Source organism: Lutra lutra, chromosome 11, assembly GCF_902655055.1.
Source record: "Lutra lutra chromosome 11, mLutLut1.2, whole genome shotgun sequence".
In the NCBI taxonomy this organism is placed as follows: domain Eukaryota; kingdom Metazoa; phylum Chordata; class Mammalia; order Carnivora; family Mustelidae; genus Lutra; species Lutra lutra.
In genome coordinates this window covers 1,994,688-2,009,182 of record NC_062288.1, presented here as the reverse complement: position 1 = coordinate 2,009,182, position 14,495 = coordinate 1,994,688, and the positions used below count along the sequence as shown (strand labels likewise).

Here is a 14,495-nt window from a genome sequence, read left to right as displayed (position 1 = left end):
AGGTCCTCGCCAGCGCTGGGTGTCCCAGGGTTCTGGATTTTGGCCGTTCTGATCAGTGCGTAGTGGGGTCTCGCGGTCTTGATTTACATTTCCTTGATGACACGTGACACAGAGCATCTCCCTACACTTACCCGTCATGGGTGCCTTCTTCGGGAAGAGATCTGTTCAGATCTTTTGTCCACTCTTGAATCAGCTTCTTTGTTTTCTTACTGCTGAGTGTTAAGAGTTCTTGGTATCTATTTTGGGGCCCAAAGCAGGCCTTGAACTCACAACCCTCAGATCAAAACCTGAGCTGAGATCAGGAGTCGGACACTTGACCGACTGAGCCACCCAGGTGCCCCGGGAGTTCTTTGTATATTTTAGATCCAAGTCCTTTATCAGATAGTGGTCTGCAAAGATTTTCCCTCGGTCTGTGGATTGTGTTTTCATTATAGTATCTCCCACATGGAATTTTAAATTCTTAATTACATCCAGCAGAATGATGCTTTCTTCTGCGGATCATGCTTTCAGTGTTGTATCTAAAAACTCATCACCAAACCCAAGGTCACCTAGGTCTTCTCTTACTCTCTCTTCTAGGTCTAACACGTCTGCCTTTTACACGGAGACCCAGGATCCATTATGAGTTAGTTTAGCACATCTTGCTTTAACGTCCAGCTACACAGACAGATGTGCCGCTGTCCCAGCACTGTGTGTTGCTGGCTACCTCTGCTCCGTCTGCCCTCTCGTCGGGGATCTGTTGACTCTCCTGATGGGTCTGTCTGGCTCTATTCTGTTCCATCGATCTAGCTGTTTGTTCTCCCCCAGCATCACACCGTTTTGATCACAGCACCCTTTCTGGTTGACCTTGAAGTCAGGAATGTCAGTCTTCCAACCCCGTTCTGTTCTACTGTACTGCGTTAACTTCTCTGGGGCTTTGACCTCCATGTAAACTCCGGAGCAGTTGGTCAACATCACAGAACAACCTGTTGGACTTTGGAGTGGGACTGTGCAAATCCGTAAGATCGACAGCCACAACTGACCTCTAGACCATGGGTCTTCCAACGCTCAGAGGAACATTACGTCTTCACTTACTTAGATCTTCTTTGATTTATTGCATCAAAGATTGTTTTCCTCCCAGAGATTGCATTGGAGCTACTGTGTTAAACATGACCTAGTACTTAATTGGCGGCTGCTACGATCAATGGCGCTGTGTTTTTAATTTCAAATTCCACCTACTTATTGCCGTTGTGTAGGGAACTGACTGATCTGTTCACCTTTTTTTCTACTACCGCCATAGGGTTACTTATCACAGACATTTTGTGGATTCTTTTTTCATTTTCTACATAATCATGTCATCTGTGAAAAGTGTTTTATTTCTTCCTCCCCGGTCTACGTACATTTATTTCTTCTTCTTGTCTTATCGCACTAGCTAAGACTTCCAATACCAAGGTCACATAGGTGTGATGACAAGGAGCATTCTTACCGTGCTCCCGATCTGAGGGGGAAGCTTTGTTTCTCATCAGGTGTGATGGAAAACTACCGGGATTTTGTGGATGTTCCTTGCCAAGTTGACAAGATTCCTATTCATAGAGTTTGCTCACAGTTGTTTTTTAAAATCAGGAAGGGGTGCTGGATGTTGTCAAGTGACTGTTCTGCAGGATTAAATGACATGGTCACCTGTGATGGCTCTTCTTTATCCAGTTGCTATAGTAAATTTCATGAGCTCACTTGGAAACGTTGCTCCAGCTTTGGTATCTGGACATCCAACTCCAACTTCCTTGTGCTCTATGGTCTTCATACAATGTTGGGTTCAACCTGCTAATGTTTATTAAGGACGCACACATCTCTACTCATGAGAAATACTGACCTGTGGTCTTCCTTCCTTGTAGTTTCTTTATCTGACTTTCTTCTTATTATAATACTGGACTCATAAAATGAGTTAGAAAGAAATGAGTTACAAAGTTCCACTTTCTGGAAGAGATTTTAGAGAACTGGTATAATTTCTTCCTTAAATGTTCAGTGAACCCATCTGGGTCTACTCCTCTTTTGGAAGGTTACTAATTATTGATTCAATTTCTTTAATAGACATGGGCCTGTTAAAATTTTTAATTTCCCCTTGTTTGAGTTTTGGCTTTTAGGGAATTTTAAATTTCCCCTTGTTGGGATTTTGGCTTTTAGGGAATTGGTCCATTTGATCGAAATTATGACACTGGTGGGCACAAAGTTGCTCATAACATACTTTTTCATGTTTCAGTTCAGTACGAGTGGCCCATCTTTCATTTCTGATACTAATAATTGTGTTTTCTTCCTTTCTCGGTTAGCATGGCCAGAGGTTATCAACTTTGTTGATTTTTCAAAAGCCCAGGTTTTAGTTTCATTGATTTTCTTTTTAAAAGATATTTATTTGTTTGTTTGTTTGTATATTTTTAGCACGAGCAAGGGGAGGGGCAGTAGAGAGAGAGAGAGAATCTCAAGAAGACTGCACGCTGAGCAGGGAGCCCAACGCAGAGCTGGACCTCACAGCCCTGACATCATGACCTGAGCCAAAATCAGGAGTTGGACGCTTCACCGATGGAGGCACCCAGGCACCCCATCATTGATTTTCTTTAGTGCCTACCTGTTTTCAATTTCATTGATGTGTGCTCTTTTTCCCTCCCCATTCTTACTGGAGGTTTCTATTGTTCTTTCTCTAGTTTCCTACAGCGCAAGCACAGATGACTGGTTTTGGATTGCTCTTGTCTTCTAATATAGTACTTCGGTGACATAAATTTCTCTCTAAGGGCTGCTTTTGCTGCATCCCACAGACCTCGATAAATTGCATTTTCCTTTTTATTTAGTTCAAAACAATTTTAAACCTCTTCTGAGATTCCTTCTTTGGCTCGTGTCGTTTGGACAAGTGTTGCTTAGCCTCCAAACATTTAGGAATTTTCCAAGTATCTCTCCACCGATCAACTTCTAGTTCACTTCCATTCTGGTCTGAGAACACTTTGTAGGATTTCAATGGTTTTAAACTTGTTAAGGTGCCTTCTGCGGCCCTGGATGTGCTCTGTCTTGGTGAATGTCCCACCTGAGCGCGGGAAGAATGTGTGTTCTACTGCTATCGCATGGAGTCACCGGTAGGTGCGGATTTTATGCAGGTGCTTCGTGATGCTGTTCCCTTTAACCACCTTGGCAGTGCGCAGCCAGCTGGATCTGCCCATGACTGGGAGGGTGCTGACGTCTGCGACTACGACAGCGGGTCCATCTGTCGCTCCCCATGGTCCCGTCTGTGCTTTGCCTTGTGTATTTTGCCGTGTTGTTATTAGGCGTGTACATGTTAAAGACCGTGACGTCCTCCTAGGGCACTGACTCCTTCACCATCTTGCGTTCTCCCTCTTTATCTGATCATTTTCCTTGATCTGAAGTTTGTTTTGTCTTAAGAGTGCCACCTAAATTTTATTTTATGAGTGCTAGAATGCGACCTCCCTCTACATCCTATATTCTTAAGGTATCTGTGTCTTTATAGTTAAAGTGTGTTTCTTGTGGAAAAGATAGTCAGGTCTTGTGGTTTTGGCCACTCTGTCAGTCTCTTTTTTTTTTTTTTTTTTTAAAGATTTTATTTATTTATTTGACAGAGAGAAATCACAAGTAGGCAGAGAGGCAAGCAGAGAGAGAGGAGGAAGCAGGCTCCCCGCCGAGCGGAAAGCCCGATGTGGGGCTTGAACCCAGGACCTGGGATCATGACCTGAGCCGAAGGCAGCGGCTTAACCCACTGAGCCACCCAGGCGCCCCTGTCAGTCTCTTTTAATTGGCATATTTCCTTTCACATTTAAAGTGATCATTGATAGAGCTGAATTAGTATCTCCCACATTTATAACCATTTTCCATTCATTGCATTTTTGTTTTACATCTACCTTTCTTTTCTTGCCTTTTTTTAAAGGGCAACCTGAGGGCTTTATTCACAATTCTGCTTTGGGAAAGGGGAACACTCCATGGTGCTACACTGGCAGGGCTGGGGTGTGGCTGGTAGGGAGGAGAGGGCCAGTGAGGACGAGGCAGGGCTGCTGAGGAAGGGTCAGTGGGGCAGGGCCAGAGCAAGCCCCCTGAGACTGGCCTTGGAGCTGACTTTCCATGCGACACAGTCTGGAGAGAGCTGGCCCCTGAATGGACAGCCCATAGGCCACTGTCCTGACCCGATGCTAGGGCAGACTGGCGCTCAGATCAGGGAACACACACAGAGTCCCAGAGAAGTCTGGGGCAGAGCTGGGACCCAGTCCCTGAGAAGCAAAGCCCCGGACAGCACCCACCTTGGACCCGGTCGTGGGCACCAGCCCCACCGCAGCCATGTAGGTGCTCCCGATGGTCTTGATCTTCTCCAGGTCCTTGTAAAAGTCTTTGTCCATGAGCTTGGTATAAAACACAAAACTGTCAAACATTATGTAACAGCCAAGAGAAGACACTGTGGGTGCAACCCCAGGGCAGACGGCGAGCCTGTCTTGGGAAGCAGCGTGTCTCTTATGTCGTGGGCACTGGACAAGGTCTGGGCCGATCTGAGGGGCTCCGGCAAAGGCGTGGGAAAGAGGAGCCCAGGAGGGACCAAGCAGAGCACCCACCCTGCGGCAGCGGCCTGAGACTCAGCCTGAGGGATGCCCTGGGGCAGGGAGCAGACCCCAGGCTCCTGCCCGCCCCTCCTCCCCATCTGGGAGGTGAAGACACCCGCCAAGCCCAGCCTTACTAAATAGGGGACAGGAGCCAGCGCCCCCCACCGGAACTCAGTGCCTGCGGGCAGCAGAGGCCCTCCTGCATGGTCAGGGTCAGTTTGGACCCCCCAGGGGACAGAACACGCGTGCCTCCTCTCAGGTCCATGGGCGGGGGACATGCCACGCTGGGGGCCACGGCTCAGTCACCTCATCAAAGTCGGCGATGATCTCGTTCAGGAGGCGCAGGCACTCCACACCCATGTTGTTGCCGTCCAGCTCGATGTAGAAGTCGTCAAAGTTGGGGATGGAGGCGAACATGACGCCCACCTGCGAGTAGGACTGGTAGTACAGGTCCTGGGGGCAGAGGGGAGGTCAGCCGCAGCGCCAGGCAGCAGGTGTGGGCAGGGGAGGGGGCGGCAAGTAAGGACGCGTAGGCTCTGAGCTGCCCCGGGAGCCCTGGGAGCTTCGGGGTAAAGCTGGTCAGGCTGAGCCCTGGGCCCTGTGCCTTTAGGATCAAAAAGGCTGACCAAGCCTCTCTGTGTCTGAGTTGGTGCGTGGGAGCCCTGCTCTGCGGGTGGTTCCAGTCTCCCTCGCAAGCTCGGACCCCCAGCTGCCCTGAACGCGGGTTCCTGAGGCCCATTCTCCCTCCATGCGGGGTGGCGGGTGCTCTGCTCTGTCCCGGGACCGAGAGCGCCTCCTGGTGCCCGCGTGGGTGGACGCAGCCCCCCCACCCCTGCCCCCACTCAGCCAATTCCAAGCAGAGACGTGATGGGAGGGTCCCCCGGGTGGGTGCCCGGCCGCAGGCAGCCCCACCGGTGGAGCGGGAGGCCGTGCCCGCTCACCATGTTCCGGGGGTTGGACATGAGGAAGTGCTGAGCGACGTGGGCCGGCAGGAGGTTGAAGAGGATCCGCTTGTTGTCCAGCTTCACCCTCTCCATGTCGTCCCTCTCCTCCTCCGCCTGCGGGCAGAGCCTCCGTTACCCACGCGGCTTCCTCCCCTTGCTGGCACCCCCGTGACAGACTGCCCCAGACCAGGCGGACCCCGACCCCGACCCGGGCACCGCGTGGGCGTCTGAGCGCCTCGGCGTCACGGTCTTGGCAGAACCAGGAGTCCAGCCCAACCCCCCCGGGATGTCAGATGGGGCTCCCCAGCCAGAGACAGTGCGCTGCCCCCAGCCGGAAGCCCCTTAGGTCAGACCCTCAGACCCCACACCACTGACATTTCCCCTTGGCGATTTTCTGTCTGCCGACCCCTACCTGCTCCTTGACAACAAGCCCCCACTTGCCCGTGCCACGCCTGTGCCGATGGCTTTAAATGACATCTGTCCCACACCGGTCATGGGTCAGCTTTCCTACAGCACCCGGCTCTTTGCAGTCATCCAAATGAGACCCCAAGGGCACTGGCCCATAGTCTACACAGGCTCATCTCCACACCCCGCCCCAGGCAGAGCCCTTGCATCGACATACCAGGGGCCCAGAGGAGCCACGAATTTCTAGGTAAGTCCCCACCCCAATCTGTTGTGACTTTCAAAGGACAGACAGTGGGGGGTTCACCCCATTTCCAGGGTACACTCCCCACCGCCTTCTGGGACCCTGACCCCTGCAGCACCTGAGGCTCCCCCAGGTAGCCTCCGATGTGCCCCAGAACATTCACAGGCATGTGCCAGCTGTGTCAGTCACTCGGGACGCCCAAAGCCAGGCAGCCAATCCCATTTCCTCTAGAATCGCCGCGCTGCCAGCACCACTGACATCCTGGGCCCTGAGACAGGGAGACCTGCAGAGACCTGGGGTTGGGACAGATACAGCATCAACGGGACTCAGCCAAGCGCAAACTCTCCAGAGCAGGTGGTGCGGCCCAACGGGGCTCTCCCAGGGTATGCTGCTGGGCAGATGGAGAACCTCTGGACCACAGGGCCTTTGCACAGACTAATGAAGCTGGCAGCAATGACTCCCACCCTGCTGCAGCAGCCACGCCAGCCCTCAGACACCAAAACCACCAGATGGCCGTTGGTCACTCACCCAAGCTCCCAAACCTGGCAGCCGCCCGACCTGTGAAAGGAGCAGTTTGGAGAACATTTCTTGGGCTGCCTCAGGCTTGGGGACACTGGCCTCTGATGGTGGCAACAGTGATACAGGGATGCCTGTTGGGCTTGGAGGCAACCCTTCCCAGTTCCAGTCCCACTTCATGGCCACGTGACAGGCTCCAGCTTCCTCATCATAAAATGGAGGGAAAAATGCTCCGTTTCAGGGTCGCACTCTTACTTATCAAAGGTTAGGGAGCGTGTACTACCTACTAAGCCTGGAACTGTCCGCTACTGTTACCTCAGTGCAACTTCCACCAGTTAAAGCGGGAAGTGGCGACTCCCAGCGGCAGAGCTACAGAAGCCAGGCACAAGGACAAGGACGCCTGGAGCACAGGGGACGGCGCGGCCAGGATGAGGGGCGCGGCCAGCAGTCCTGGGCCTCCTCTGGGCGCTGTGCTGGGGAAGGCAACAGGACGGGCTCTGTCCCCCTCACAGCGCACCATCGGGCAGCAGCGGGCAGAGGAGAGGGAGCCCAGAAGCTACAAGACTGGATGGAGACGAGCAGGCCTCTGCAGGAGGGAGGCTGCGGCCGTGGGAGAGAGGGAGGTGCCAGAAGGAAGCCGGAACCTCTCCCAGGACACGTGCAGGTCATTACCTCTCAACACACGCGCACCAACAGACGCAAGAGCAGCTTTCTGCAGGGTGAGATGAAGAGGAAGTCCGTATTTTTAAGGGAGCGGTTTTATTTGTTGACGGCGCTAAAAATTTTGCTCTTCCCCAAATATCGTTAGTGCTAAGATTCCTTACAGAAAACAACGCAAGTGAAGGCGCTCGGACTTTGCAAAATAAAGAATCTTGGTTTATCGCTTTGTGATCAAAAGCTTTGGTTCTAAGGTCAGTGTCTTTCAAATGACCTAGAATTCACTGACATTTATTTCCAGCAGAAGAGCAAAAAATTACTGTTTTTTAATACATCTCCACATGCAAAGGTTTACATGACATGTGTTGGATAAGTGTCCATCTTCTTACAAATTAAGCAGAAAAAGTTGTGTTACTATGTTTTTAACAAATACGAGAAAACCCACTGAAGCTCTCTTTTTGTGAGATTTTCCTACCAACCCGGAAACCCAAAGTACGGGTGAGAAAGAGCTAATGTGGGCGGCACGCACTGTCCCTGTCACCGCGTGAGAGACACAAGCAACACGCTGTTTTCAAGCTGTCCCCTCTGCAGCGCAGCTCGTTTCAAAAGGCACTTGCCTTCCGTGCACAGGCACAGTGGGAGGTTTCAACATGATTCTCTCAAAAACCGGCAGGATGGGCAGAAAGTCTGTGAGGGCCTGGGGGACTGAGGAATGCTCTCGGCCAGCCTGATACTTAAAAACCCACCACCCAATAGCGACAGAACGGAGCAAGGAGCATAGAATTCTCAGGACGTTTAAAGAATTCAAGGCTACAAGGTATAAGGTCTGATCACAATATAACTAAGTAGAAAGTCAAAAACAAGAAGATCGCTGGGAAACCTTAGAAAGAAGAATGTATTTCTTCGTAACTTTTGGTCCAAAGAAGACCTTAAACACACACACGCACACGCACATACAAAACCAGAAAGTCCTTGAGTCAAAGGAAAATGCAATGACATACAATGTCAAAATTGGTGCGATTAAAGCAGCTCTTGGAGGAAAATGGATAACAAAACCCTGGAACCAGAGAAGATATAAATCATCTTGAGAAAGTAGAAGATAAGAGCCGAGTAAACCCAGAGTCCTCAGAAGAACGTAAAGATGAGAGTGGAATCCACCGAAACGGGAAACTCAAAAATAACAGGAAAATCGATAAAACCAAATGCTATTTCTTGAGAAGATCAGTAAAATGTACGAACTTCTGGTCGCGCTGATCAAAAAAAAAAGAGTCTACACAATTCTACCTCGGCGGGAGAGAGTGGACGTCACCACAAATCCTATAGATGGCAAGCGGGTAAGGACGGAGGGTAAAAATAATTTTGTGACAACAGAATGAACAGCGTTCAGGGAACAATATAAATTTCCAAAGATGCCTCGGAAAGAAACGGAAAACCTGATAGCCCTTTACCTTTAGAAACACTGATTTTGGTTAAAACCTTCCCACCCTGGATACATACAGACAAATCCAAGCCCACGGGCTTCACGGCCCCAAATATCTGAGGAAAAAATGGTACCAACTCTATGGACTCTTCCGGAAACCCAAAAAGAAGCCACACGTTCCCACTCGTGAGGCCTGCTTCACTTGGACCTCAAAGCCCTGTCTTCCCTCCAAGACTACAGAACAACACCACTCACGAACGGGGATGAAAATATTCTTACCGAATTTTGGCCAAGTGAATCCAACAATACGTAGAACCGTTCCTACATCACACACAAGCCCCCGCGGGGCTGCCCTCCACTGAGCACCACCAATATGGCACCAGGACCAATAGGAACCACCCTCCCGAGTCAAGCATTCTCTGGTATGGACATCCGCGGCCTTATTACCATCAAAATTTCTGGGGAGTCTAAAGAAAACATGTTCTGGAACAAAAGCACCGTGACGGCCACACAGAGAGAGGCAAGCCCGAGCACGCAGGTTTTTGTGGGCAGCCCAGGGTCAGTCATTCATTAACCCCTCAGCTCTGGCCTGGCCATTTCACATCAGTGTGAGACACAGTGATGCCTGCAAGACAGGCTTAGGTACCCAGAGGGCAGACAGGTGAAGTGTAGAAATGTCCTTGTTTTGCTGGGTTCACGGGAAGGTGAGGTGGCATTTCTCGTTAAGCCTCCTTGGAAAAACACGTCCTCGGGCTGTGTGTAGGCGACCCTTCCCGGTGACACGGGAAGTCTCTGGAAAGCTCGCTTGGAGGCGGGGGCCAGGTGTGGCACGGGGTGCCAGCGCTGGAGGACCCCAGGGAAGGGTCAAGCGCCTGGCTTACCGACATTTCAAGGGATGCCGATGCCCAGAAACGTGCTTGCGGGACCAGATGAGAGCACACGTCGCCCCGGCCTGGGTCCGGGAGGGCAGCCACGGAGCAGGCGCCTGGTGAACGAGCTGGAGGCCAGACTCGCAGGCCCCTAGCCTGTCCCCGTCCCCAGCTCCTCCTGAGTCTGTCCTCCCAGCTCCAGGCAGCAAGTCACAACCCAGACCAGAAGCCCGAGGGGCCCGCTGACCGTGGGGTGGGCACCCCCGTGCAACAGCCAGCCCGGCCACCCTGGACAGCCGGCCGGAGCCAGACAAGACCAGGTCCCTCGGCAGAGCCCACAAAATGGGCCGTTCTCTGTGACCCAGCGAGACTCTGGCAAACGGCCGCAGTCAGGGAGGGAGGCCTGTTCGGTGTCAGGCCGCAGGTGTCCCAGCTGCCCCGGACCCCACTCAGACCCCTGGTCATCCCAGCTCAGCCGTGTCCCAGCCGCCTGGGTGCGGGCCCCGTGCATCCGTGCTCCGCTCCCCACCTGCAGGCCCCACCCCCGTGAGGACAAACACAATTCCATGCCCCGACACTGGAAAGCTGCTTCCTGATGCATCAGAAGAAAAAATCCTGGAGGGCTAACACTCCCGGCCTCCATCCTGTGGCACGCCTCCTGCCCACACCGAGATGGGGGAGCCGAGCAGAAGCACCTGCCCAGCGTCAAGAAGTCTGCATGTGGCACAGAGTCTGAACTCGACCCCGAAAGCCGGATGGCCTCCCCGTCCAAAGGCTGAGGACGCAGCAGGTGACGAGCGGGTCCCGGAGACACAAGCCCCGCGTCCTAGGAATGGCCCAGAAGTGCCCCGGGCACTGGTCACTAGGCAGGTGGACAGAGCGAGCCTCCGGTGGTCGTCGCCTCCCTCCCCGGGGCTAGGGGCCCAGGGACAGCTCCCGCACCTGCACTCCTCAGTCCCCTGGAGGACTCTGGCACCAGAATTTGCCAGCACGCTCGGAAATGATGGAGGTTCCCGCCCTCCCCCAACCACAGACCCACTCAATCTGGGGCGCACGGTGCAGGCGCCAGTGTTTTCCGGAGTCTCCCATGACCCTGAGGAGACCCACTGTCACAGGCAGCCCAGAGAAGGCAGAGCCACTCTGCACCGCAGCCCCACGGGCCCGAATGCCTCTGGGGATGGGCAGCTCACTGCTTGAAACCCCGCCACACTCGTGCGCCCGTCAGGCAGGGCCCATTAGACGGTCACCAGCTGCCCAGCGCTGCCTTCCCCCGGCCTCGTCCTCCTCCCGGGCCCCAGCCCTGCCTCCTCCACCCACACGAGCTCTATCGCCATCCTGAGGGGCCGCTCTGTCGCACAGCCCCCCACGGGGCAGAGAAGGCGCGTCTTGCCCAAGCCACCCACACCCCCACGGGTCAGAGAGGGCGCGTCTTGCCTGTGCCGCCCACAGGTAATCCAGCCGCAGCCTGACATCCACCTGCCGCGCGTGCAGGGCCAGCGTGCAGGAGAACAGCAGGACGGCCACGATCGGCTCGAAGCTGCGCCCAGACACTGCACCGCCCCTGCAGGGTATGAGGAAGGGAAGCTCGTCAGCATGGAGAGCCCCAGACCTGGCCCTGTGAGGCCCAGGACACCACGCTCGCCAGCACCTGCCATGGACCCAGGCCGGAGCCACTCTCGCCCGGAGACCAGGGCCCAGATGGACACACGGAGAAGCCGCACAGCCCAGGTGCTTCCTGACCTGCGGGCCGGAGCAGGCAGTACCCGAGTGGGCGCACACGACCCCACCCAGGCATGTCCCGCTGGGGGAGCGCACCTACCCCGAGGCCCGGGTGTACCCGCTGAGCTCCAGGACCAGGATGTAGGACGCCGTGAGCACAAACAGCAGGATCATCTTGGGCAGCGAGGACACCCGCAGGAAGACGGCCAGTGGGAGGGTGCCCACGAGGCCGCACAGCAGGGCATGGGGGGCCGACTCGCAGGGCGCGGTGGGCAGCAGGGTGTTCCGGCCGCCGGGCGCCAGGACCACCAGGGACCCGTTGGGGCTGGAGCTCCAGGCCCAGGGCAGGCAGCCCACCTGGAGGGGGCAGAGGGGCAGGGAGACACCTGCTCAGGACCAGCTTGCCCACCATCCCCAGCCCGCTACAGGTCCTGGCTCGGGACAGGCGCCCCCAGGTGATCCCCCGCAGGGGACCTGCCCCCTAGTGACCCGCCCCCCCACGTGACCCACACCCCCTACCCCCACCCCAGGGCCTCAAGAGGGCCTAGGACCCTCCCTCCTACTCTGCCTTCCAAGCTCCTCACAGCGGAGTGGGCGGGGCCAGGGCTGGAGACCCCTGCCGTCCTCCTCAGACCACCAGCCTCCTCTGGGTGCCCCGGCTCCTCCCCTATTGTTACTGTAGCTCTGCCTACCCCTGGTACTCCCTCCCCCACCTCCCTCCTGGCACTCCTGCCCCAGTCTGTCCTGCTTCTCTGCCTGAGAGCTTCTGTCATCTGCACGTGTTAAAGGAGCTCGGTGTCCCTTCACCAGGAGACAGCCGCCCCCTCGACCGGCCTCCACATCTCACTCCTCTCACCCTGCTGCCTCCGGCAATGCTCACCACACAGCCTTGGGCCACAGAGTAGATCAGGACCACGATGAAAATACACAAGACGGTGCGGATCTGGATAGTCAGGCATCCTGGAAAACACTGAACCACACAACACGTTACTGTAAAAACAGGTGTTCACGAACAGGCACGAGGCAGACGGTGCAGAGGGCCCTGCGAGTGGCCGGGACCCCGGCACGGCTCCCCCTAAACCTAATCCTGGGCTGAGCTCCTGCTTCCCCTCCCAGGTCAACAAACTGCCCACATTAAAAGAAACAAAAACAAAAGTCTTTAATTAAAAAGAACTCCACCCGCCACCACGTACCCCACGCTGTGACTCTGGCGCTGAAAGGAACAGAACCGGCCAGTGTGACATTTTTGTCCTAGGAAATCCTTCCATCCCAGAAATAACCAGAAGTTACACCTATTTAGGTCTTCTTTTATCGGCTTCAAGTACATTCTATCGTTTTCTTCACAGAGGCTTCGCAGTCATTTTTGTTACGAGAAATTTTATTTAACCCATTTAGGTACATTTTGCAATATTCAATAAGTGACTTCATGGGTAAAAGAGCCAAGTTCTTTTCAGAGTCACACTCGTGAAATTTGAAACAAAAACCCAAGTAAAGATGGCAGGGAATCTGCACAGGGCGCTCACGAGACCTGCAGCCAACCAGGGTGCCCAGGGCACCATGGGGCTACCCCCCATCCCAGTCCTCCCGCAGGACAGTGAGGACCCCGTTGTCCCCCGTCTGCAGGTGAGCAGACGCGGCCCTGCCAGCCAGCCTCCCTCGTTCCATGGGGCTCACGCAGTGAACCAGGTGACGCGCTGGGACAGGACTCAAGCGCACAGGAACACACAAACGCACACACGCACCTGGACCCGAGTGATGTGCAGGTACAGGACACAGGCCACCAGGAAGCAGATGCAGAACACCAGCAGCAGCAGGACGACCACGCTCCTAGGACAGAAGCCACAGGGTCACTACGGGCAGGGCTGAACATGGCGTGCCCAGGAGAGCCTGTGATTCCAACCCCTGAGCTCTCCGCCAAGCCCCTTCCTGTCTCCACCCTGACTTCCCTCTGCCTGGGTGCACCGTGAGGTCCTCCCTCCCAAAGAACGGGCCACTGGGCACAGCCCTCCCTTTGGATGTCATCTGGGAGCAGCTTTTCTAGAAAAAGCTGGTCCCCACACAGGGACAGCAGGTGGCCGCTGTGTTCCCAGGGTCTGGGCACAGGGCAGCTTCCTGTGCTTTCTGGAAACTCTGGAAACACAAAGGGGAACGACTCCCCTAGGGAGGTCTTGTCAAGAAAGTGGTTTGTCCAGAAGGAGAGTGGGTCTTCCCACTGAAAACAAGCACTGCCAACCAAGCTCACTTTGACTCCAGATAACCGCATGTCATTAAATTCCTACACTTTCCTCCTTTTCCAGAAACCACTTTTTCTCTTTTTCACGTGTCCGAAATGGATGCACACCCAGAAACCCATGTGCCTTTTCTCCCTCGACATCGGTCCTGGAGTCGAGGGTACACATGGTGCGGATGGAAACACCGAGAACGGCAGGTGTCTTAGGATTGTTCGCCTGACAAGGGACAAGCCAGGAGCGAGCACCCCACACACACGGGCAGCGGGGCAGCTGGCCGGCGCCATCCCCGTGAGTGGAGACCACGGGGGAGCCAGTGGCAGACACAGAGGGGGCTCCCGGCCCGACTCCCCTCACCGCGGGGCCCGCCGCACTTACTGTGGGATGATGAGCAGGTAGACAAGGCCGAACACGGCGGCCAGGACGAGCGCGAGCACCACGGCACAGGTGAAGTAGTCGTCCTGCAGCTGGTGGTACTAGGAGACACCATGTCCGGCCGTCAGCGGCGGCCCAAGCCATGCAGGGGCCGCCCCGAGTTAGCAGGACAAGCGCGGGGGCCGCAGCCAGGGCCCGGCCCCCCGCACGCGCCCCGGCCGGCGCCTACCTTGCGCTCGCGCTCCGCCTGCTTGTACTTCAGGGTGAAGAAGTCCAGGTCCGCCATCTCCAGCTCCATCTGGCGTGCCTCCAGGAGGCGGCCGATGTACCTGTTGACCCGCGTGCCTGGCGCGGTGTGCACAACGTTGGCGGAGAAGGACGAGCGGTTTCTGAGTTTCTCTGACGCAGTTCTCAACGCCCTCCGCTGTGGCCACAGAGGAAGGAAAGAGCGTCACCCCACTTGCTGCGGAGAAAGCGCCCTCCCGCCCGTGGGCTCGCCCGCTGCAGGCTGGGGGGCCGGGCTCGGGGCTCGGATGCGGTCTGGGCTCCCCCACCTGCTAGC

At 55.2% G+C, this 14,495-nt stretch overlaps 1 protein-coding gene across 1 annotated transcript in view; it reads right to left on the bottom strand.

The window, feature by feature from the left end:
• ADCY1 (adenylate cyclase 1) overlaps positions 1 to 14,495 on the bottom strand; it is a 91,142-nt gene that overhangs the window by 11,897 nt on the left and 64,750 nt on the right. Inside the window, exons 9-17 of the mRNA XM_047695421.1 lie at positions 14,163 to 14,357; positions 13,937 to 14,034; positions 13,073 to 13,157; positions 12,211 to 12,300; positions 11,431 to 11,687; positions 11,046 to 11,172; positions 5,501 to 5,617; positions 4,866 to 5,012; positions 4,266 to 4,364 (exon numbers count right to left, since the gene is read on the bottom strand). Of these exons, the coding sequence (XP_047551377.1) occupies positions 4,266 to 4,364; positions 4,866 to 5,012; positions 5,501 to 5,617; positions 11,046 to 11,172; positions 11,431 to 11,687; positions 12,211 to 12,300; positions 13,073 to 13,157; positions 13,937 to 14,034; positions 14,163 to 14,357 (1,215 nt within the window). The remainder of the gene's footprint in view (positions 1 to 4,265; positions 4,365 to 4,865; positions 5,013 to 5,500; positions 5,618 to 11,045; positions 11,173 to 11,430; positions 11,688 to 12,210; positions 12,301 to 13,072; positions 13,158 to 13,936; positions 14,035 to 14,162; positions 14,358 to 14,495) is intronic.